Raw genomic sequence first — 26232 nt, forward strand, 5'->3', positions numbered from 1 at the left:
GCTGAGGAAACTGGTGGATGCAAGATTATACCAAAACCTGTGAATTTTGTCTAGACTAATTTCCCTTGTGTTCTGACTGGATTTGCAAGTATTGTGCTTGTCTTTTTATACATGTTTAAAATTCTTATGATTCTGTCTTATCAACATATTTTTTTCCTTTCACACCGTAATGATAGCTCCAAAGAACTAAAACAAAAATATAGTAAGTGATACTTCCCCTAAATGAATCTGCAAATTTAAGCAATGGAACCTCTATTAAAAAGCAAAATTCAGTTTTTATTTTACAGTTGGTAGACAGATTTCCACATGAGGGAGACCTTTCTCTGTATAAATCAGCAGTCTTGAATCAAGGTGGATAATTGCAAATGTAGTAATTATAAACAAAAATATGAGATGACTATCTTTCAGCAGAAAAATAGTCTGAAGACAACATGGATGCATCCTAGATCCAAGCATTGGCTCTTGGTACGACGGAGAGATGTCCGCGATGTCCACCATACCCGCGTGGTGCCCAGTGCAGAATGCCAAACAGACCATCAACTGGTGCGCTGTAAACTTAACCTCAATCTTAAGTTCAAACCCAAAAGGGGCAGTATCCCAAGGAGGAGACTCCAAGCTAACAATCTCCAGTCAGCCACAGCGAGAGACAGATTCCAGGCAAATCTTCAAACTAAGCTCGAAAATCATTCCATAGGTTCTATACATGCCTCTCCTGAAACACTTTGGCACCATTCATAGCCATGAATGAATGAATGAGATGATAAAAAGTCATGTGGTGATTTAAAAGTTAGATTTAGAACAGTACTGATGCAAATGATGACAATTAACTTCTTTATTTTCCTGCTCTTTAGTATGTGTTAGTTTGTTGTACAATGTAGAGTAACTAAGATACTGAAGTGCAGAAGAATGTCTGCTATTTACATGCATATGAAAATGCTGACATGGCTGTATGGTTAAAATAGCATCAGATGAATATCCATGTGTGTAGGGAGGAGAAAAAACTTATGTTGTAACCACAAATGAAAGTGTTATGTTCTACACCTGTTCCAAAAGAATAGGATTTTTTGTTATTTGTTTTTGTAGAAGCCAGTTCCTTCAGCCTGCATCAGGCAATAATTAAGTTAGATCATCCTATAGCTAAAACTACACTCAACACAGAAGACTAATGGGTACATTCAAAAGTGCTTATGAAACATATTAATGTAGTAAAATATCAGACTTGTCTGCTGAGTTTTATATTGACTTCGTGGAGCCTTCTGAATTAAATCAGGGTTGGACTAAATTACTTTTTTCCTTCCAACCAAAGTTGTTCTTCGAAATTCATGTTCAGATTTTTTTATTGTAAATACCAGATCTTGGCATGGAAAAAATAACCTGGAGAAAGAAATCTTTTCTGTTTTTGCAGCTGTCCATCATATGCATGAAACTTTTATCTGTATAGGAAACAACTTATTCAGACACTATTCTAAGGCAGTGAGATAGAGTCCCTCAAGAAATGTGAGTTAATTGACTTGTCACTGCCAGAAACAATCACATACATGAAACAGTGCCAGTAAGCCCAGCCTATTCTAGAGTTGCTAAACCCATGCTTCCACTGAATTAAACTTCAAAACTGTGAAAGCCTGATATATTCACTGTAATAAATGAAGAAATAATTAGTAATTTTTGTCTGTAACAAAATGATACCTTTCCAAGTTTAGTATTGTATCTTTTTAGAATTTCATTGTGTTTAGGATTATTATTTTCTTGTGTTAGAAATTCAGTTTGGACTTTGACTTCACAGCAAAAGCTTCAAATTAGTGGGAAAGGGTAAAATGGGAGACTCGGGAGACAGTGCCTGTTATCACTGAGTAAGTGGGTAGTAGGCAATGATTTCTCTTTCTGTTGCTTCACTGTAAAGGACAGAATAGTTTGAGCATGTGGCTGGGTCACAAAGTGATAGCCTCAGCAGCCCCTGCTGCTAGTTGTCTGACATAGGTCCAGCATGTAGGCTTTTTCTGGGTTGCTTGCAAGTCATGTGGTCAAACCTAAATGGTAGAAACAGTCTGAAGGTTTAAACTTTAATTTCTGAGGTGTGGTGGCTATTGGTTGTTATGCTGACTTAATAATTGAGAGCACTAAGACCTGGGGAGTTAATGTTTGTAAAGGAAAGTAGAGCATTGTAGTTCTCTGTTGTATTTTAATATCACAGCATTGCAGAAAAAACCCTCTTCCTCATTATAATCAGTAATCCAGATTAGTCAACTGCTGACTTTGATAAACAACTTCATTAAACCATGTTATAACAAATGATCAGACAGCAACTAGTTGTAATGACTGTAGTCATTTAGTATGGGAGAAGTAAAATTATGGTAGTGCAACAAGTGAATTACAAGGTCAAGATCTCAGCTTCTCTCTGAAAAAAATGAAACAATTTCCAAGTAGCTTTGGAGGGTAGTTGAGTGAAATGCAGATTCCTGGAGGGGTTTCCTGAAAGCGCAGAGCTGTTGGCATGGTAAGTGATTTCTGATAGGGATTAGAGAGGCTAGACATCAGCAGGTTATGTGATACAAATCAAAGGTAAAGGGAGGAAAGCAGTTAGGTGGAAGGATGAAGCTGGAGAAGGGTGTTTTGACAATAGTTGTAGAAGGGTTGAAGTGGATATAAGAGGTAGATAGCAGGGAAAAGACTAACAATGCATACTGATTATGAAAGGCTACTTCAATGCCTTTCATGGTTTTCTGAATTAGAAAAAAGGTGTGCTTTTCTGTAAATAGATTTCTATTCTTATTTGCAGGCGAAAGAACATGAGACTATGCACCTGGTTGTTACTTGACTTCTTCCTGACATGTAAAGATTAATTTTTTATTTCACCACTATTTTCTTCATTAATATATTTAAATAATAGCTTCTCATAGTGGAAGGAAAAAAGTTATGGGGGAAGTTCATTTTGTGGGGCCTGTGCTGGAAATCCTGTAAAGCTAATCATTATTGACCTTTGTAGAAGTGCAGATGATACAAAAGATGTGGTTCCAAACAGCAGTCAATCTATTTTAGACCTAATTAGGATAAAGACAAATTAAGTAAATGAATTGGAAGTTAGTGGTTGCCTAGAAACCAAGAACCATGACCTAATTTTGTTCAGTATTGATTAGCAGAGGATAGACTTCACCAATACTTGCTTGTGCTATATTCCTGATGAATTATAAAGGTTAAAAATATCATTGTTGGGAGAATCAATGAGTAGAATCACTGGAAGGAAATGTGAATGAGACGTGGTGTGTCTTTGAAATTCAATTGTCCCAAATCCCACAATTTCACAACTTAAAAATCTTTGTGAATAATTCTTACTAAGAACCAATCTGTTCACCAGTAAAAACAGCAATTAAAAATAAACAAAATAGAAGTGGGAAGTCAGGAGTAGGAAATAGTTATAAAATGAGGAATTGTAAAGTGATAAAAATTATAAAGAAGGCTAAGACTGGCAATGAAAAGAAACATGGATGAAAGTGTTATAGCAAATAATATGTATAATTCAGTGTATTAAGAACAAATAAATCCAATTTGTGTTACAGACCTGTCAGTGGATGAATATGCTAATATTGCAAATGATAACAAAAAGAATTTTTGTTTTCTCTTCTGCATTTACAAAGAAGGAATGTGATGTCATCATAGCATGTGAGAACCATGGAGTACTTTCCAGTCCATTAAAAGAGAAGTATATTGAGCAATACCTACTAAGAAAAAACGTTTTGGCCTGAGTAGGGCTGAATAACTTGTACTTTACAAACAAACAAAAATTAGTGTTGAGGGATTTTTTCCCAGTGCTGATTATCTTGGGCTAACTGGGCATATGCCATTATACTAGAACAGTACTAATGAGTTCTAGTGTTCAGAAACCAAATAGGTGACTATTGGTAATTCAGCTGGAAAGCCAAGTTAAACAAAATGGTGGGAAAGCATAAATATGGTTCTGTTGCTGAAAAATTAAACAATGAGTATAATTCATAGAATGTGAGCAATTTTAGGAAAAAAGAGTTTTGTCAGACAAGCCTGATGTAATTGTTTGTGGCCATTACAAGCCTGATGAAGGTGATTTTTGTAAAAAGATATACGTAAGGAGTATTTGACTTAGTGTGCATATTTTCATTTAAAATGACACTACATGATATCAATAGAGGATATATAAAATGGATTAAAAACAGCTAACTGTTTAGAGTACCTAATGGCATAGAATTACCATTGAACAGTGATCTAAGCGCTTCAGGCATTACACAGGACTGTAATATAAAAGCATTGGTGATAGAACTTGTAAGCAATTAACCAAAAAAGGCAGTCACGGGGAATTCCTTGATTTGTTAGAAAGCTTTGGGTATTCAGATGAAAAAATTCTGTACCATGGGCAAAGGAACGAGTAACATCCCTTTAGCAACTAAAAATGTAGGTTAAAACTACAGCTTGGAGGACTGTATTCTGTAAAATACTGACCTCCGAAAGTATCTAGAGGCTAGTTACAGCAGTCTGTTCAATCTGAATTGCTAGGAGACTATAGCAAAGAAGGGTTAGGCAATCTCATGATGGATGAGTGCAAGAATATTGCTTAAGAACAAGTTACTGATGCTACTTCTGTATACCATATCAGCAATTGTATGCAATTTTGGTGTCTGGATTTTTAGCTAGTAGGGTTTATTATTCCAAATGAACACAGGTGATTCTCTATGTAGAATAAAGTTAAGTTGTGGAACTCCTTGCTGAGAACATTATAGAAGTGACATGTCTGTATGAATTCAAAATAAGAGAAGCCAGTGGAGAGTATTTAAATACATAAAACCTTATTCATCCTCGGGAAGACCCTACGAAGTAGGGGGTGGCAATCCGAAGAATATTGAAGAAAATATCATATATTGTAGCCCTATTCATGTTTCTGTTAGGCATCTGCTTTTAGCCACTGCTAGAGATAGGATATTGTAACAAATCAACCTGCTGTTTGATCCACTATGAAGAAAGAACAGAGACTTTGCAGTCTCTAGGTATTGCCATTACATAGTAAAGGCTCTTTAATCCTTAGTAGGGGAATGTCAGCCAGAATTTGAGGCCAGTCATTTCAAAGACAAAATAACAGCATTTTTAACAGTGAGGAAGACAAGCAACTTTCTAAGCAGTTTGTCCCAATAGTTGGGGTTGTCAGTTCTCAATGTCTTCAAATCAAGACAAGTGAAATCTCTTTCAGAAGATACATGTTCACCAAACACAATGATTTCATTCAGAGTAACTGGGTGAAATGGAATCAGATTGATTTCCTGGGCCTCTTTCCTTTTAAAGCTACAGTTCTGTAAATCAAATCTTAGCAAAAAAAGTTTGTTGCGTGTTTATTCAGGGGAGAGATGTAACACTGCCAAATATAATTCATTGCCAAGGACTTCTTGCCTTCTAAACCACTAACGGAAAGCAAAAGCAACTGGAAAATTAAAATTACTTTTAAATTAAGCAAACATTTTAACCTGACATAGTTGTCTTTAACTGCATAATTGTGGGATTTACAAACTTTTATAAGAAAACTGAGCAGACAGATGTTTTTCCACGTGACAGGAGATAAATTCATCCTTTGATTTCTTGTTGAAGAAGGTATTGTTTTTCTCTGTAGAAAGTAGAAACTGAATAATAGCCCCAAGTTATTGTTACAAATGGGATTTTTGACTAGGCAGTTATTTTTTCTTCATTGGTTGTCTCCTTTGGATTTCCACATTTCAGTTAGGTTTTAACAGATGACTCCTTTTTTCAGAGCTGTTATTTTCTGATTGGTCTCACTGTAAGGCACAAAACTTAATTGTCCCCCCCTCCTTCTCCCACACCTCTCCATTAAAGCGTTGCTGTCCTCTGGAATTCAGTCAACAAATTAGCTGAGATGTATACTTTAAACTTGGGAAAAGCACTTGGTAAAGAACTGAGCAATTTGTATTTGTCCTTTTATTTGCTAAAAACTAGTCATGGCTCAACATCCAAGATAAGTTACTACCAAAATCTGGCAAAAGATCAGAAATCTAGTCAGATTTTTACAGCCAAATAATGTATAAGATATTATTAATATTTTTAGTAATAGAAGGGTTTTACAAGAACTAAATGATTCTATAAACATGAAAGAGTTTTAGCCTAAAACATTAATGAGAAATGTCTAAAAGCACACTTGGGGATGGTGCAGGGTGCCCTGGTGCAGGGCTAAGAGTTGGACTCTATGATCCTTGTGGGTCCCTTCCAACTCAGCATATTCTGAGATATATTGCACATTGTGTTTTGAAATGATGCACCAAGAGAAACACATTTTATTCACTTTGGTAAGTGTTTTTAAGTGTGGTTTTGTATTTCAAGCCTTGTCAAGAAGTGAAAGAATTTTATCCTATTGAAAATTCAGAGTTAAGACCCATAGAGATGACAGGGTTTGAATCAGCTATCTGTAAAATATTAGTTAATATAGTGCAATTAAACTTAATAGCATTTTTCTCTTAGGACGAAATGTTATTTTTATACAAATAAGCTGACATTCTCTGCAGAAAAGGAAAACCATCAGAAGTTGAAAGCTGTTACAGATATGTTGTCTGTATACATATTCACATTATGAATGCGTTTCTGCACAAGTGTGTTTATGGCTTATCTATTTCTACAGGAACAGGGTCATTCTCTTTCCTGTCAAGCATGGTAAACCCTGCATAAGGCCAGCCACAGGCCCCCTCCACCATTTCTGCTGGAAGATAGTGAGCAAGGGAGGGATTGAATAAGCATGAATCTGCAAAAAGATATAAACCACATCTGAAGATCTTCCGATTTACTGGCAAATCAACTTCTTTTTTACTTCATGTTGTTTTCTGTATGCACTTTACTCTGCTAGAGACTTTCAGCAGTCCCCCTTAACCTGAAGAAGTAACGTCTGGTCTGAAGAACTTAAGAACTTCTGGCTCTTAAGAATTTAACCACAATAATCCATGGTAAAAGTATGGATTAAGTCTAAGGTGGCTGGCCTTCCTCTCTTTCGTTCCCTAGGAATGACATTAGGTTTGGTTGACTTCTTATGGAAATTGCATAAATCACAAATTGGTTTCATTTTAGCCATCAGCTGTCCAGTGCAGTAGCTCTTATTAGAGCTGTACCTAGGAACCTCTCTGCCATGAACACAAAAAGGGAAGAGGTCTTCCTAAATGATCTATTCAGTCTGAATGGAAAGATAACATGATAAATGAGTTGGAATGCAGTGGATCAGATATTTTAGGAGAAAATTTAAGGGGAGGGGTGTGATATTCTCTGTGATAGGTAAAACATAAATTTAGTATACAAGGGTAAGCTTGGTGTGGTGAAGAAACGACATGTTAAAAAGGGGGTTTTCTCCCAAAGATGTGTGAAAATAGAATTCCAGACCCCTTATGAGAGATACATTCTGTGAAGGAAAAAAACCAACAACCAAAACCCACCCTCAGTTGTTACAGAAAACTAATGGTGAACACTGAGAAAACACAGAGAATTGCAAGACTTATCTAGGATCACAGGAAAATGAGTCTGCATTACAGGGAAAGATTTATCTGCACACCAGAGAAAAATCCAGTCAGTTTAGTCATATAAATATGTCTCATAGACTATATCCTGGACAGAAGGAGATATACTACAAAATCATTCATAGGTTTCATGGCAAAAAAGTCAGTCTCAAGTGGAAAGTCCTACCTGGGTTCTTCAAAAGCATGTCTAAAGCCTGGGCATTGTAAATTCTTAAATTACAATAGTTGCCCAGGCTGGAATGGCAAGAGTTATGTTGGCAAATCACATTATCTTCTTCATGGGCAAATACCCATTGTGAACTACAAGGGCATTCTCAGGGTGTGCATAGATCTGGTTCAAAAAGCAAAAGCTCAGCTTTAATTGAAATTGGCCAGAGATGTCAAAAACCACAAGTAAGGGTTTTTCAGGTACATAAACAACAAGCAGAAACAGAAGGAAAATATTGGCCTGCTATTGAGCAGGAGAGGTGAATCAGTCACCAACAGTGCTGAAAAGGCAGAGGTTCTCAACACTTTCTTCACCTCTGTCTTCACCAGCACTTGGTATTAGGAACAAAAATCCAGGCTGATGCAAACAGAGAGCTGCTGTCAGTGAAGGTAGAGCTGTTAGGAGCTTGTAGGAGCTTGACCCTACAATTTGATGAGCCCTGACAGTATCCCCCCAAGGGTGTCAAGAGAGCTGGCTGATGTCATTGTGAGGCCAGTCTCCATAATCTTTTAGAAGTTGAGGAGATAAGAGGATGTTCCAGAAGGCTGGAAAAAAGCTATTGTCACCCCTGTCTACAAGAGGGACTTAAAAGAGGGTCCAGGAAAATATGGATCCATCGATCTTCCTGCTGTCCCTGGGAAAGTTACAGAACTAATCCTCCTGGAGGCTGTCAAATGTCAGATGAAGCGCATGACTGGGAAAAGGCAGCGTGGTTTCACCAAGGGCAAATTGTGCTTGACAAACCTGGTCACCTTCTACAACACAGCAACCTGCTCAATTGATGTGGGGTAAGCAGTGGACATTGTTTGCCTGGGTTTTTCCAAGGCTTTCAATAGCGCTCTTGGTACTGCTTTCCACAGCCTCCTCTGGAGAAACTGTTGCATTGCAGTCTAGACAAGTGGTCTGTCAGGGGAGTGGGGACCTGGCTGACCCAAGGCACCCAGAATGGTGTGGGAAATCACTCCTGTTCAAACCAGCAACAAGTGAGGTCCTCCAGGGATTGATACTGGGCTCAGCACAATTTAATGGAAGATGGGATCAAGTGTACCCTGATGAAGTTTTCCAGTAATAACAAACTACATGAGGAAGTGGATGCTTGGGAAGGGAATGCTACCCTGCAGGAACACCTGGATAAGATGGAAGAGTGGGCTAATGAGAACAGTGTGACGTTCAACAAAGACAAGTGTAAGATCTTGCATCCAGGAAAGCATAATCCAGGAATGCAGCACAGGCTGGGATGTACCTGGCTTGGGAGCAGCTCTGTGGGAAGGGCGATGGGGATCCTGGTGGATAGGCAGCTCAGTCTGAGTGGCCAGTGTGCTCCTGCAGCAAAGAAAGGCAACAGGATGGGTGGCTTCAACAAGGGCTTCACTAGCAGAGGTGAAGAATTATCCCACTTTGCCCAGTGCTTGTCAGAAATCATTATTCCACCCTACTTGCTGGTTGTCAGGCCTCAGCTGGAACACTGTTCAGTTTTGGTCCCTGGTGTACAAAACAGATGTTCACAGGCTGGAGAGGGTGCAGAGAAGGCCCACAAAGACAATCAAAGGCCTGGGAAGCCTGGCATGTGAAGAAAGGCTGAGGGAACTGGGGTTGTTCGGCCTTGAGGAGCTTGAAGGCACAGGGGAGACCTTATCCCTCTGTTCCAGTATTTAAAGGGTGGCTACAAAAAAGATGGAGATTCTCTTTTTAGGAGGAGCCACATGGAGAAGAAGAGGGGTAATGGGTACAAGATACTGCTGGGGAGATTCCAGTTGGATGCAAGAGGAAAAATTTTAACAGAACAATAGGCCATTGGAATATCTCCCCAGGGAAGTGATGGATTCTGCAACTTTGGACACTCTTAAGATCCACATGGAGAGGGTGCTGGGCCATCTTGTGTAGACCATGCTTTTGCAGGGACCAGATAATATTTGATGTCCTCTTACAGCCTGGTATTCTGTGATTCTTAAGCGTCTTGAAATTAGAAGATAACTGACAAAGATCCAAGATACAGACTGTTTCTGCAGCAGAAGGGTGCCATTTCTTCTTGGTGTCCAAAGGTGATGGAGTCCCTTGGTTTTGAAAAGGTGACTGAGTAGCTTTGTGTTTTCAATTCTTTTAGCTCTGGACATTCCACACCCAAAGCAGAGATTGCAAATTACTATCTCAAAACAGAAAGAGGAAAAGAGAAAATCAAGCCCCTTTAAGCGCGCTCTGGGCTGGAGAAACCTCGGAGACTAGAAATTCTACTTGCCTGATACGCATATTTGATTAATTTGGGCTCAGTTCTCTAACTCAGCACGCTGTTTGGGAAGCTGCACAGGTGTGATTTCTTAGGCCACTGTAGTATAATTTGCTAAATAAATCTCCAATGGGTCTATTAAAGTAGCATTTGTTCAGTTATCAACAAAGTTCCCAAAACATTAAAAATTATTATTGAAACATTTTTTTTATTGTTGCTGGCCCACATCTGTAACAAAAATGATACTTCTCTGGATTACTTTCTCATGATAACAAAGATGTTTCAGTTGCTGATATAATTTTCCTTTATTTAATTTTGTACAACATTAATTGAAATGGAAAGTTTCATCAAAGGTCACTGCTGACTTCATTAATAAGAAAGCAGTTTTGGTTTGTGCAGAAGCACTATGATAATATAGAATTTAACACAGAAGATAAATTTAGGCAGCAGCAGAATTGGAAATTTCAGAAGTAAAATTTTAGATGTAAAAGAATAAATGAATCATTTCTAGTGTTGAGTGTCTCACTAAGGATTTTATTGCAGAGCTTAGCATCTAACTGATATGATATTTCCTAATTTTGAGGCATTTCATATTTTATATTGCCTTTTTCTCTTCTGCTATGTGCTAAGTATCCTCAGAGGAGAAATTTTGTCAAAGGGAGGTTGTTCAGTTTGTTTAATAAAACAAATAAGTACTTTATTTGTGAAATATTGCTGTATGTCATAAAAATCAACAAGATGTCTTAGAAAACAAGAGACTTAATTTTCTCTTATAGACTTAATGAAAAAGAATTTCCTTAGTTTAAAAGGAAGGACAAGAGAATATAATTTTCTTCTTGATATTTAATTAGATTTGGCTGTTGCACAATTTTATTAATAATTGGATAATATTGTGAGTTCAGGCTGGTGAATTCTGAAATGGTTCTGAGAGTGTTTGAAAACTTTTTGTATGTGACTTGCAAATTGATACTTCAATGTAAGCAACAGTGCACCTTGGCATAATATATGATTCTTTTGATATGTCTTTAGTAGGTAATAACATTTCTGTGCTCACTTTTAATGAGATTGTCATTAGAGAACCTGAACTATCTTACATTGCAAATACAGGTTGAGCATGAAGGTTACAAGTTCCCTTCATGTCTTTTCATAAATCCCGGCTATGTCTTGTGCTCTGGTAGCAGTTTTGCCTCTGTGAACCCTCTTTACCTGTGTTGTGGCTACTTCCGCCTTGAAATATTTTATGTTTGTGAGTACATTTTTTTTATTCTGCCTGACAGTAAAGGAAGGAATGAATATAAATAACCACTTGATTTTTCCCCAAGGACAAAGTATAACTCCTCTATGTGTAACCTGTATTAACAGTATTTCATAGCTGCAATTTTACATGTTAAAATACGGAGTCCAAAGCTAGTTATTTAAGTGATGTATTAAGTTATTTAGTTATTTAAGTTGATTTTCAGAGAATGAGGATCTAGTGAGCTCAGTGAGAGCCATTGTTAAAGGATCTGAAAAACCATACTATGGTAACTTGCCGAACATTTAAAAGTTTTTGTCCTCCTCTTACTGACCATTTTTTATCTAAAGTATTTCACAGAATGGATAACAAGGATAAGAATATCCCTCTCCACATTTAAAAAGTTAGACCTAGAGAAGGTATTTTGGCAACTATCAAACATTCTTTCGGATTTGAAAATGTAAGCATGGATGCCTATCTCCTTATGCTGTAGTTATTGTGGATTATGTCATCTCCCTTTTCTTTAGAGAACCAATATTCAAGTGCTGTAGATGGTTTAATTTTGGGGGGAAAAGGAATAATTTTCAGCCAGAAAAGTAGAAGATGCTTGTTATGACTGCAGGAGATTTGAATATGAATAGGGAGAGATCAGTAAAGTGATGATAAAATTTCCCTTCACCAAAAGAACTTTATAGCTCTGACTTTTCACCAGAAAACACAAATATGAATGCATCATTTATTATAAACACAAAAATATAAAATTAAGGTATTTCTTGTCTATTATACTAGAGTAATATTCATATGGTGAAAGCAACAATATTCAAGGTTATTTTTGCTGACTAGTGCATTTGCAGTGACTAAAATGCACAAAAGGAATTGCTATGGAAAGAATTACTTATTTTGCATGCTTTCTCAACATACCCACCAACATGTTTTCATGTCCACCCTTACTTTGAGAGCACTTGAGCAAATGCTCTGATGATTAAAGATAAAAATTAAAATAAATTCTAAACCTTGTAATTTGTTACTTTTGGCTCTGAATTTTCTTATAACAAGGTAATGATCTTGGGTGGCCCTTTGTGCTGAACATTTCAGTCAATAATGCCATTAGTTTCACAGATCTTATGTGCTGGTGCTGTTGTGGTTGTCAGTGAGGGACTAGATTGTCAGTCTCGGAGGAAAAAAAAAAGAAGTCCCTGACGTGGAGAGAAATACATTTCACGAGGACACAATGACTAACACTAGGAAACAAAGGGCAAAAGTACATTTTGGTTTTAATTATATAGTCCACTGAGATCATGAAGGAAATAATGGGATACTTTCTAGATAATCTTTTCTACAGCACAGATTTAAGTGCAGAACTTACAATAGCTCACAAGGTACAGTTTGTTTTTTAGATTTAAGATCTAGAAAAATTGTTCAGTCAGTTCCCTTGTGGATTGTTCCTTTTGCACTAATAACAGGGAGCTCTGTCTGGCTTCCTTATCTGCTGCCAGAAAATTCACCACTGAGGGCACAGAAGGGACAAGCTGCACTTCCACATTTCTGCTGGTTTATCTTGCTGTAGCCTGAGTGGGTTAGCAGCTGTTACTGTAGTCTGCCCAACTTCAGCTTGGTGGTTGTGGCCTGAAGGGAGCTCTTGCATGGGATAAAATGGCTCGTTTGCATTTGAGCCCAGTCTAACCTGTGGGAGGTTCAAGCATTTCAAGGGATTTTGGAGATTTTTAGCTATATAACTGCAGCAGGTTTTTACTGAACTGCATGTTCTTAGAGGTATATAACCAGGCCAAATTCAGGTGTATCTTCATGACAAAAGCAGAAAGGACATTTCTATACAATTTTTGTTCTCTGCCATGTTTCAAATCTTACTTTAAAGTGTTACTATCAGATGTTTTTAATTGTTGAAATAATATGTATAATACTTTTCTTTGATTTCAAAGACAGCCAGAATAATTCAGGGAACATTTTCCTCACTGAAATCAGCCTGGGGAGCATATTCAGCATGAAGAACTTCAGCTCAAAGTGTTACAGTTCAGCAAATTTAAAAGAAATTGAAAACAGGTCATTATAATAGGACTTGCTGGGCAGCCTAACTTGCAGTCAAGTCTGCAAGCCCAAACTATAGTTTACTACATGTAGAAAGTAACTTCTCAGTTTAGGTGAGAGTTCATAAAAGTAGGTGAGAAGGAGGTTTTTGGAATGGTTTATCAGAGTTGGTAGTGGTTGAAATGTTTTAATATTTTTAATTGGAGCTTTGGATTTCAATATAATCTTTTTTTCTCAACATTTATTTCATGAGATTTTTTGTATAATTTACATTTTGGTCAGTGGTAGAACTTGAAAAATTCCTGACATATTAGCTGAGAACTATTCACTGAAATATTAATGGAGAAAATTATTAATTTTTTTCATTGAGATGCTTACAGACATATTGCTTTCCATAAAAACCAGATTTTTGTAATAGAATGGCCAGGTTTAGAGTTTTACTCTAACATGAATAAGATGTGTTTTCAGGTAGCTGTTAGATGGAAATGAATCCTCAGCAGGGATTCTCTGATACAGGTCTGCTAAAAGCCAGTGGAGCTTTGTTAAGTCAGCTGTCTGCTCAGCATGAATTTACAGAATAAATGAACTGTGAGGTTCACCAAATATTTAAATGTCTGCTAAGGTAACTTTAATAAGAGAAAATATCTCTGTGTAAGGGATAGATTTATTTCAGCCATCCTATTAATATTAATAATTAATATGTGTTGTACTACCTCTGTGTTCTCATTTAGACCTGAAATCTCACAGTGTGGGAAGAGCTGTAAAGCTAAAGCCTGAAGGACAGTATCAAGACAGTTATTTCAAACAATAGTATGTTCAAAAACAGTGGTATGGCATCAAAGCCAGAGTTGTGAATTACTGGTGAGAAGAATTACTGACAAGGCTGCTGCTGCAAGTGAAATGGGCTGGATATCTATGTGGCTGCTCCTCTGTGTCTAACACTTGGAGACGTGGATAAAAGGATGACACACAAATGTAGATGTCACAGACTAAGAAAGGATCAAAGGGCAGGAAAGCAACTTGCCAAATGACAACAGTGTGTATGTGCTGTGTATGTATGGAAGATGTGTTGAAACTAAAAGTGGGACAACACTTGTGTGGGTAGTAATTGTAGGACCAAACAAGAAGGTGATTATAATCTTCAGCTGCAGAGTTAATTCTTCCTTGATAGACAAATCTGATATGATACTTTAACTTTTGCAAGTGGGAACATGAAAAGATATAATTCATATCGATTATGAATTAGAGTAAATGAGATATTGGTAAGACAACTGTCTGTTTATAAACAAGATATAAATAACAGATTGAGGTTAAAAATATTTATTGCTACAGGAGGATGGAGGAAGGGAATACAACTTTATCCAAATACTTGTTTCGTTTCCAGATTTATAGTAATATCTTTAATCTTATTTATGCTGGTGTAATGTAATACATCAAAAAACCTTCTCCAATTGTTCCAGGGGCACTGAATCATAACAGCTCTGGGTTGTCCAGTGTGATTAAAGGAAGGTAGAAATAGTTCTGTTCTTGCTGCCAAAAATCTTGCTGAGATTTATTGATGGAATTTGTGGTGCCAAGAATGCCATGCCAAGTGCTCTGCTGCAGGAAGGCAAGTAGCCTCACTAAGTTATTTCGTAGAATGGTTTGCCAGGTTGGTCACAGCAAATAAAAAATACATGAATTCTGAAATCTGTGTTTTCTTATTGTTAGGACTCCTCTTTTGCATATTTGTCTGATAGACACATATTTTGAATTTTCTTTTGCAGTTCTTCCTATTTCACAGGATAGATAGTTATACTACTAATTAAACCAAAATAAGGTCTTCATATCCTTCACTCAGTGCATGTAATCTTGAATTTTCAAGTACGCTCCGTGATTTAGTTGTCTGGTTTTAAATTATAAGTAGAAATATAGTTTAATGGTATCTTTTTAAAAATCAGATTTGGGACTGTGTTTTAGTACCACCAGTATAGTTGCTATATAGATTATTTATTTCAGACAGGGAGCCTAAAATTATGAATAGTTACACTTCTGTATTGCCTTGCATTAGTTATTTCAAAAGTATCACTGAAACTATGATTCTACCATGCTTCAAAAGTATGGGGATGTTAATAAGCAGCAATTACAAAAGATTACTATTAGCTGCTCACAGTATAAATATTTCTTTATGATGCTGACATGTGAGTGCCTGTAAAAGACAAGTGCTCCACTCTGCACTTCAGAATGCACACAAAAAGATTTCCCACTTCTTTCTCACTGAAGAGACGACTCGCTTTTTCAGTGTGAGCAATAGTAGTAGCCTACGAGTCTGTCATGCCATGTGCATGTATTTGTGCTTTGATTTGAGAAATTGCTCTTGCAGTTTTTCCTGTTGGTTTGGCTGAACTGAACAATGCTCTGTTGGGAGCAACGCATGATAGTGGGTGCCAGAGGCATGATCCTGATCCCATTTTAGTCAATAAGAATTTCACTACAGAAACTGAGGCTGGATAAGGCCTTTTGTGTGAATAAGTTCAGCCCAGTAAGTAGTTTCTTATCCTATATTTAAGAAAGCAGCTCATAAAGATGCTGCTATCAGCAGATATTTATAAATACAGGATTTAATAATATGGAAGCCAGACATGCAAATTTGAATTTTTTTTGCAAATCTGCATAAGAACATTCTAGACTGTGAGCTCAGACTTCTTATGCCTCAGACATCTCGAGCCTAACTTCACAAGAAGGTAGATTGTCCTGAACAGAATGCAATGCAAAGGCACTTCCCAGCGTGCTAAATGGCAATTTGGGCAGTCCTGCTGCGCTGTGCCATGTAGACTGTCCTGACACAGGCATGGATCCCACAGGGAAAAGAAGAAAAGAGGTGGTCATGTAATTGAAGACTATATCATAAAGCAAAGTAACCAGTGGGTGTAATTATGGTTGAACGTAATTATGCATCTCCTAACCTTATATACGTTAATTATAGCACCTCCTAACTCTTTGTGTGCTTGCCTTGGAACTCAGTCTGGTGTAGCTGTGCTGGCCTACAAAACACACCATGGTTGTGTGAGCTGTGTCCATCTTACAGCTGAAGACAGTTACTTGGTTAATGCAAGCATCAGCGGGTTGTCTCTAAGCATTTAACTTTTTAAAGCTAGTTAGTAAAGAAATTTGGCAGTAGACTGTGAAGAAAGTAAAGCTCTTACTGAGGGCTTTGGCTGTCTTGTTTTTCTGGGGAATGAAAGCTATTCAGGAGGGCTCTGTATACCAGCTGGGGAGCCCAGGAATCTTGGAAGCTTCTTGGAGTGTCTGGAGCAGACAACATCATTTTGGAAATTGTCCAAACTGTGTGTTGGAGCAAAACACAGTGCCCAGCAGCCACAGTACCTCCTGACAGTCAGGTGGCATGACAGGTTCCCTCCAGCAGTCTCTACATGGGTGATCTTCACCACTCTTGCCCCTACATATCTGTCCTTGCAGGAAAAACTCTTAAGTCTTCTCTGAAACAAGCCATGATAAAATGTGTGTCTTTCATGTACACAAATGTCTCAGGGGTGCTGTCTTGTAAGGAAGCTGTCCAGCCAAGGGGAAAGCAGAGAAGTGTTCTACCCACAGCAATGTTTTGCCCTTAATGGAAGAATTTGGCCTAACCCTCACACTCATTTGAAAGCATTTAACAGCGGTAGGCAGGGAGACAGACTACGACAAATGCATCTGGATGATATAATCTTCTGTCTCAGTCATATTTTGTTGAATAACAGTATCTTTGGATCTCAGTGTCTTTACAAAAAAAAAACCTGCACTGAATAAATAGGAGAAAATTACTTGATATCTTAAAGAGTCCTGAAAATCCAGATGCATGAGAAATAGCTGTTCAACAATACATAGCTTAAAGCAACTTCCCCCTTCGCCCCCCCCCATAATTATCTAACAAGGTGAAGGATCACTGTGCTACCTCAGATCACTCTTGATGGGGACGGGAGGTACAAAGATGCTTTATTTGCTCTGCTGTGCAATGACTGGACTGTGTGATAATGCTTAAGTAATAAGACACTCCAAAGAGAACAGGTTGGGGGCTATAGACGCACCACAAGCAGGACTGGCACAAAAGACATCCCCAGGGACACAGCTTCATTTCAGATGGTTCTGTCTGGAGCTTGGCTCTGCTGCCCAGCCCTGTCCAAAGGCAGCCTAAGAGAATATTATGAGATGAATAGAGGTAATTGATATCTTTTTTTTTAATTACAGTATGTGTTTAGAGATTGTAAAGATCCACTAGTAACCCAAGAAATCTTCTACAAAATTTTACTTACTATCTTGCCCTAACTTTCTTCAGAGCATTCACCAGTTTCTTATGAAAGCGCATCTTTTTCTGCCAGATAATCACAGCCAAAACCTTTCAGGCAGTATCCAGCCAAATGTTAATGTTGTTAGAAACAGTAATAATTATGCAAGCAGTCACTTCACTGGTCACTGAAGGTGAGTTCTGTATTGAACCTGAATACAAGCAGGCTATTGTGGTTTTAGTGAAGAAGCGTGAAATTGTACAAAATTCCAAAATTCCCTTCTGACCTCTATAGTTAAAAAGGAGATGATGGTGGAAAAACAGAGACCTTTGAAGGCTTTTGCCATGTTGTAGAAATGGGTGCAGATCACAGTGTACTAACTGATGCACTCGCTGCCTGCATGAAAGGTTTGTGCATAGGGGGTGGGTAATGCCACTCTGAGGAGCATTTCTTTGTCTGATGTACCTCATTCAGACAGTGCCAGTGTAATAAGAAACACTGCTACTTAGATTTCCCCATGAGGTTTCTTCCTCTCTGTGATCTCAAACTTTGTTGCTATAATGACTTCTTTCCCCTCCTTCTCTTCTGCAAACTTCATTGAGCCATCATTGGGAGCTTCTCTTCACGTAAGTGCCCTTTCTCTTGACTCTGAATTAATTAAGGGTGAAACTGGAACACTGACTCATAGCAAAGGAGCCGAATTCCTTTTTAGTAATAGGCAAAGAAGGCCACAGGAACCCACTGCTTCCCTGCTGCAACAATGCCTTCCTTTTGTGTGTCATTCCCATATTGATCATGTTAACTAATGCCTCTTTAGACACTAATTGCTGTATTGATGAGTCTGAATTGGATGGGTTTACTATCTGGGGGCTTTTGGGGAGCCAATCTCCAGAAAGGTGAAAGTGCTAATTATATTCGCAATTACTTTAAAGCTCTTATGATCCTTTTGCCAGCATCCATTCCCATGGTAACAGGAGCAGGTACAGCAGCATGCAGCCTAGCAGCGCTCAGAGCTCTTGGCTACATCAGCAGTGGCTGTGGTTGGAAAGATACTATACAAACTGTGCATACAGATTTTCCAAGATTCCATAGGTTTCTTCACCACAAATCTAAGTTAAAATACCAAAAAATGGTATCCTAAAAATGAATTTCCTTCTTTATGAGCTGTATTGGCTTTTTTAAGCTTTGATTTTACCCTTAGGTGAGCTGGCAGGTCTTCTAAAGGCTAGTCTGCAGCCAGAGTGTCCAGGGGATATTCTGTCTGACTCAGCAACTGTCTTTTTTCCTGCAGCCCTCTGGGCTGAGAACAATAGCTTTGCCACTACCTGACTCTTGGGCCTAGTCTGCTAGGCAAATTTCAAAAAGGAAATTCCCACCAGCACTTCGAGTGTGTCTGAAATTGTAAACAGACTGTATTTGGAATGGTTTATGTCACTGACTTGCAGTCAGCATTAAACTTACTTAGGCTGCCATCAGTTGCAGGAACTTCCTATATACTGAGGCTTTTAGCATGTAATTATGATATTTCCCTCCACATTGTAAATGCGAATCACCGATGTTTTCTTTATGAAGCAGCACAGATTCCAGGCTGTGCTGAGCAAAGGCAAGCAGGACATTTCCGTGCCCTGAAGTGAAGGTTCTAAAGTGATCTCAGTGGAGTCGGAGCAAGAGAAAATCTCAAGGTATGCTGCTTTCTGTCTCAGTGAGCTTCACAGCTCAAAACCAGCTCCAACAAGAACACTTCAACAGTGCTCATCAACAACTCACTTCTATAGAGAGTGTTAGGCTTTACATAAAGGTTCCTCTATAGGGTGTTTTTAATTACATCATAATTCAGTAAGGATCATAAGGATTCTGTAGTATAAATTCCTTCTGGAAATATTAACAGCTAGGAATATTTTTTTTCTATGAGTAGCACAGATACATTTTAAAAGAAAGTTCTTTCTCAGCTCCCACCTTTTTTTATTTAATCTAAAGAAAGTTTATTCAATCCCGCAGTTGATACTAAATTTCACTTTTGAGCAAGTCTGCTCTCTACAGCGAGATTATACCTATCCTGTTTACTTAAAAGAAATAAGAACAATAGGGAAATCATAAATAATATATGGTGCCTTACAATCTAAGGAGGAACTAGATGATTCTCAGCTTTGAGGATCAGGGCACACACTTTATTTACTGATGTCAAATGTAGTACCTTAAATATTTGCATGGTCTATCAGGCAAGGGAAGTAAAGGGAAGGGAAGGAGAAGGAAAGGGGAAGGGGAAGGAAAGGAAAGCAAAGGAAAGGAAAAGAGTTTTTGATGGCTAGCAAACTTGGGGGTAGGGGAAAGATAAAGAGTTGTTGATAATGACAGTGCTGCTGTTAATTTACTAACAAGTGACATGGTTACTAACCACAAGTAGTCCCTGTATTAGAGTGGTGGACATGGTGGTTGCTGGGTTAACAGTTGGACTTGCTGATCTTAGAGGTCTTTTCAAACCTTAAGGATTCTATGATTTCCTTGGATCCTTCCAGTTACAAAACCAAACCATGTTATTGATTATCAGAGTTCAATAGAGTGTTTATGCAAAGACAACAGTGTGAGACTAAGACATCTTGTGCCATCCTCTTGTCCTCATTTGGCTTATTATTGTTTTACTGATGTCCTTATACCTTTATATCTGGAGTTAAAGGCCCATCATGTTTCTCCTGTGTTTTTTATTTGTCATGTGGGACATGTCTGTCTGAAAAATATTCCAGCCCAATAGGAGTTGGAATAAAGTAGAGGCTGGATACTGCCTGAAAGTAGAAAAGATGCCTGAAAGCAGAAAAATATGTGCTTTCATAAGAAACTGGTGAATGCTCTGAAGAAAGTTAGGGCAAGGTAGTAAGTAAAATTCTCTCTGTCATAATGCTTTAAAGACAACGTGGGAAAACCAATTCTTATAAATCTCCTCTGCATCTGACCAGACCTGCTACTGAGCCTGATGTCCCATCTCCCAGAAAACTCAGAGAGTTCTCTGCAGTTGGAAAAGATGCAGGCTAAATGAGAGCATATAATGTTTTACATCCTGGCAGTGAGATGGCTGTCATCCAAATTTTCCTTGGGGAGAAATTTGGCAGAACTTTTTGACCCATCACCTAGGGTAAACCAGGGATAGCATACTCGTAAATGTCTACAAAAAGAAAGAGCACAGTTAAGGATGTTTACTTTAATCAGGTTACACAGAAATAACAATGATCTGAAAAACTGAAAGAAAAGCTGTTCTGAATATAGCATGCTCTGCTCATCTTCAATTGCATTCTGGAGGCTGAGCAAACAACTGGCATCTGGAGATGGGGAATCTAAGAACACAGCAGGCCTGCAGACTGATGGGTCAGAGAAAAGGACTGTCCAGCTGGTCTGTGGGACACATGAAATTTACACGCAGAATGTCTAATAATTTGACTGACTTCATTCTAAATGTCTGTATTTGAAAGCAGAACTCTTCTGAAGCAGAACTAGAGGAGACAGAGGAAAAAGGTGGTAAAGCAGGAGGGAGAGCAGAGAAAATTGTGTGAACAGCGAATATGAACGTGCTTTAGTGAAGAGGAAAAGCTTATGGACAGGGTGGGAGAAGCTAGGACTATTCCTAGCACACGATGCAAATGGCTCAGATTGATACTTTGTAGAACCATTTCCATATATTGGCACTCATGTTTAAATACACTTTGCAGAAACAAAATTATGAATGCTCTCTCTAATAGCGTGTTCCAGTCACACTGCAGCTTATATCTCACTGAAACGCACTTCCCATGTTTGGACTTGCTTTCATTTGTACCTTCAGTAATGAGGCCTTGGAGCTGTGCTCTGCTGACAACAAAACCATTCACCTGGGCTGCTTCTGCCCTTGAGTTTGTCCCCACATACTTCTATTTATACCCTTCATGTGTCCTTGGCTGGATGGCTTTTTGCACTTTTTAGAGGAAGCTGTGCAACCACCTGTTCTTATTGACAAGCTAAATTGGCAAAATGTTTCTCATAGGCCTGAGGCTGACTTAACAGGGAAGAAAACAGCAAAACACAAGCATACCGTGCCCTTCACCACCCCTGAGCAATGAAGCACAGCACCGCAGGCTTTTGTAAGGCAGGTGGCACAGCCAAAGTCCACACAGGGGCTGTGCCGGCCCTGGGAGTTCTGAATGGCTAAAGAAAACATGTATGATCACTTTTGCTGCTCTCCTGGTAAGCTATTACCATAATGTTTAGATGCCATGAGCTTGCAAGTGTAGAAACTTATCCGGTTTATCAAGCTGAACTGTCTTTTAAATTGATTTATCTCTTCTTGTTTCCCTGCCAGGTATAAGCAGTTCGTGGCTTGCCTGGGGCCTTCAGCAGCGAGGAGAGGGGCAGCGTGGCAGCTCTGCTGCTGGCTAGCAGTTCTGAGCTACTCCCTCCTCAGGTCCAGAAGCTGAATGTATGGCTATTTCAGACCCCCTGCTGCCGGTCACACTCTGCTTGTCACATTACAGGGGCCACCAGACAGCCCTGCTCACTGGAGCAGCGGCTGGACTGGTGCTGCTGCAGCCCAGCCCTGTGCTGGGTAACCGAGCTGCATCTGTCAGGCACATTTCCTACGGCGGTTCAGCAGCTATTGACACACAACCAAGAAGAGTTCAATGACTTTGTTAGGTTCTTCCCACACTGCAGCAGCTATGATTTGTATTACAATGGCATACCAAATACTGCAAATACTAAATATGGGAGGTTCCCTCTCCCAGGTTGTCTACCATCCAAAACTGGAGGGATTACAGTGCCCCTGCTACCTGTGGTCTGTGGCAGACCGGGATACAGAGTTCAGAGCTTCTAAATCCTAGATCAATGAATTAACAAGATTATCCTTTCACTCTGAAAACAAGATTGAGAGAGATTTTGATAACAACAGGCCACCAAAAACCCAAGTTACGTTAAATTGCCTGGAATTGTAAAACGTTTAGATTTTATACTTAGTTTAAACAAAACCCCACAACTTTGGTGGCAAAGTGTAAAAGTGCCACCTTAATCATATAGATACAGTCACATGTCAGGTGTGAGGCTGTTTGACAGTTATACTACTGACATGTCTTTTATTTTGAATAGCACCCATGACACTATGGATGCTTTCATAATGAAAATAACTTGTTCCATGAAAGAGCAGATGTCCTAGTACTTACATACACACTGACACCGTGCCGAAGTCTTCTGCTTAATGGCATTAGAAGCAGCAGTTTGTCCTGATCAACAGCTCTGCTGACATCCTAGATGCCACTGAAGGGCAGAGCAGGTGGGTCTTCCACAAACAAGAGTTTTTATGGGCCAAGTGCTGGGTGCATGCAGTTCTGCAGAGCAGCTCCTAGCCTTGGTCTCTCAGGCTCCTCTCTGCCCTTCTATTATAAACTTTTTCCTGACATTTATAATATGTCTGTAGGAAGGATTGTGTTACGCCAAAGTAATATAGCTGATGCCAGGCCAAAATAATGAATTGTCTCAGGGAAAGGAAAAATCATAGACAAATGTTAAATTTAAAATACATCTTTGGCAAAGAAGTCAATAATCCAAAGGTGCCTTCAGCTGATCTCACAAAAATCCAACCACATGCTTTCCCTAGCTTCTCTTGCAGCAGAGGTGGACCCCTGCTATTCTTTCCCCTTCACCATCTTTTCCAACAGACACATTCCTTTCTTTCTTAGAATATTGCCACCTGCAGCCTCTGTGTTTTTTAGGGACTGATGATGATGCAACAACAGAGTGGCCCCTCTGTGACCAGGTTCTTGTAGGTGGAACAACATTGCAGCCTGTGCATGTCTTTAAGTAGTGTAAGGATGCCCATAGGCCAAGCTGGTTAGGGCCTTGAGCAACCTGATGCAGTGGGTAGCATCTCTGTCTACAGCAGGGAGTATCAAAACTAGATAATCTTTAAGATCCCTTCCAATCCAAGCCATTCTATGACAGGGCCTGGTCTCCATCTGGCTCCTTCCCACTCATTTTGCTCAAACCATGGCAGCACTTCAGTGTGATGACAGAGCTGTCAGGGCACCCAGACTGCTCCTCTCCTCAGCCCAGCACGTGATGGATAGGGCACTGTTAGCATCACACAGCAATGTGCCTTCCTGGTTGTCTGGTGTGTGTGTAGGACACTCATATATGCCCACCATGTGACTACTTGTGTAGTAGACAACTTTTGGCTTTTGTGTAGCCAAAAGTAACTGTCCCGTCACATGGCTGGATGTGCATTCAGCATGTGGTGGAGATTATGAAGAGTTTGATCATGTCAGCTTTAAATTCAGTACATGCTATGGAAGGAGCTTTGTCCATGTGTTCCTCCAGTGTCCCCTTAAAAGGTTCTGTTGTGCAGACCTGGTCTCAGAACACTTCATCTCTGCTCCAGACAGCAGTTTGTGAGTACAACACTGGCTGTGCCCAGAAGCTGCCAGGACTGCATAGCATGGCCTCGAGGAGAGAGGAGAGAAAAGATCACCTAATTATAGATGAGTTTGCTTGAAATTTCTGTGTTAAAAATATAAGCAGTGGAAAAACTACCATTAACATATTTGCAGATCTGTGCTCCCATCAGTATTTGTCACATTGAGAAAGCATATCCATGCTATCCAGTAAAATTAAATAATAATAATAACAATCCATTTTAGGCCAGTTCCATGGACTGCATTGCTTTTTCATTTAGCTTATTAGCGTGACTTGCATTTTCAGCAAAACTCAGGCAGACCATGATAATGAGGGAAAGCAGAGCCATACTGATGACTAGTGGCCATATCCCAGTGTTACCATATTTCCAAAGCAAGGAACTTCCAACTTTTTCACTGAAATCCATTTTTAGATGTTTAAATTCACATTTTTATTTTATTATTCTATTAATTTTTCCTGATGTTTATGATTTGTCTGTATGAAATCCACTGTAGATTGAAATCAGAAGTATACAACATCTAGACTGCCTTAAGAATGTCCATGCTCCAGGAAGGGATTTTATAGATTTACAGATCATCCTACTGCCCTCAGCATGTTGCTGCACAGGCCACAGGACCAGGGGAGCCACAGCAGAGCAGCTGCCAAACACTTGGGGCTGTTTCATGCTTCTGCCACTGCCCGTTGGCTCACAACAACAGGAGTAAATCCAACTTGTGTGCTGTGCTGCAGCCCATGTCAGGGACAAAGTGCAAAGCTCCCTAGGAGCAGGCAGAAAATGCCTGTTTTCCTTGCCCTGTGAGGCCAGAGGCCCTGACTATGTGGCAGGACCCCTCTGCTCCATCCCAGGAACACAGTTTACCCAGGGTACCAACGGCAGTGTCAGCTGTCTTCCTCCAGGTCCAGGATCGAGATGCTCCTCTTGCCATTACAATGCCCTGTGCATTCAGCATATCTGTGCTGGAGGATTGGAAAAGTTTCCTTTTTTTTTCCCCCGGGTGTTTTGGCTTTCAAAACTGAATTTACAGAGAACAGTATGCAGATTCTGCTACTGTAGCCAAGTCTTTGTGCCAGATTTTGTGATATAGCATATATACCTTTAAAGTCTCACCTCATTTTGCTCATTATAGAATTAGTTACACGGGGAGACTTTGATTCTGCATGACTGGATAAATTTCTTTCCTTCATTTCCAAACTACTGTTATACATGGTGTTACACTGAATCTTAAATTACCTTACATAGTCATCTGACAATTACATATTGTGTTTTGGCCCAAGTATGCCTCAATGTCACTCTTTTTCTTTTTTTTGCTTTCAGTTCAATTGTTAAATTCTTTTGCCTAGAAAATGCCACATGAACACTGGAGAGAAGCGCCTTAGTGATTTTAAAGATAAAAGTGATTTAAAATGGAAGACTTTTAGAGCTGAGCACATATGCCAGGACCAAAGTTCAGTGGGAATTTCATAAGATACTATTTTTAACAATCAAATTAAAATAAGATATGTTTCTGAAGTTGCTAGCAACATGGATATAGAGTCAAGATTCCCAATAAAGATTATCGAGTAACTAAAGTTAATAAGAAACAAGGTGAAAGTACTAGAAATAGGCAGAGCCCTAAAATATATATTTACCAGATTGACTTTGAAAGATTTTCATCCTCCTGAGTATTTTAGGGAAACAAAACATCAGCGGGCCTAAGAGTTCCATGAATTCAACAAAATTCTTACAGCCCCTTCACTTCTGCCCCTTTTAATTTTATATTTAGACTATTCTCCTTATCTGATTTGCTGTTTGCTTACTGAATGCTCATTTTTAGTGCACGCCTTCCACAAGGTCTTTTATTCCTCAAAAGCAACAAAATAGTGGCATATGTAATATGGTTAGAACAGAGTTCTAGTCCTGGGTGTTTATCATTGTCTTTTGCTGGATTTCTGTGGCCTCTACAAAAGTCTGCTGTTTTTTCTTGGAGGCTAAGTACAGTATCATTGGTGGAGGTAATGGTGGAAAACAATACAATCTCACTTAGCAGATAATCAAGCAGAAAAATGGTTTCCAAAAAAACCTCAATTATCAGTGTTCCTAGAGAGAGGAGTAATAAAAGTAATGGTGACTGTATCTTAGTGCTACAGTCCTTCTTGAACTCAAGGCCAAGAGAAGTAGTAAACAATTGGTACATATTTTTCCAGCAAATAAATATTAGAATTTATTTGTAGGTGAGCTTTCAGTATTCTAATGAAGCTGAATGATCCAGAAAAAGATTATAGTACCTCTTTTAAATCTGCAATAATGCCACAGCATAAGAATGCTATTCCTT

General features: G+C 38.9%; 1 protein-coding gene across 10 annotated transcripts in view; it reads left to right on the plus strand.

The window, feature by feature from the left end:
• The window catches only part of NLN (neurolysin), a 73397-nt gene that overhangs the window by 37144 nt on the left and 10021 nt on the right, over positions 1–26232 (plus strand). For 2 of the 10 annotated variants that reach the window (XM_064641903.1, XM_064641913.1), the window contains one exon: positions 6641–12213. The exons of 3 other annotated variants lie outside the window; for them this stretch is intronic. In XM_064641903.1, the coding sequence (XP_064497973.1) occupies positions 6641–6687 (47 nt within the window). In that variant the 3' untranslated portion in view covers positions 6688–12213. Of the gene's footprint in view, positions 1–411; positions 461–2776; positions 3554–6640; positions 12214–21818; positions 21841–26232 lie in introns of those variants that run through there. 5 more of the 10 variants (XM_064641907.1, XM_064641912.1, XR_010426705.1 and 2 more) reach the window with 4 other exon arrangements.

The sequence above is a fragment of the Pseudopipra pipra genome, chromosome Z (genome assembly GCF_036250125.1).
Source record: "Pseudopipra pipra isolate bDixPip1 chromosome Z, bDixPip1.hap1, whole genome shotgun sequence".
In the NCBI taxonomy this organism is placed as follows: Eukaryota; Metazoa; Chordata; class Aves; order Passeriformes; family Pipridae; genus Pseudopipra; species Pseudopipra pipra.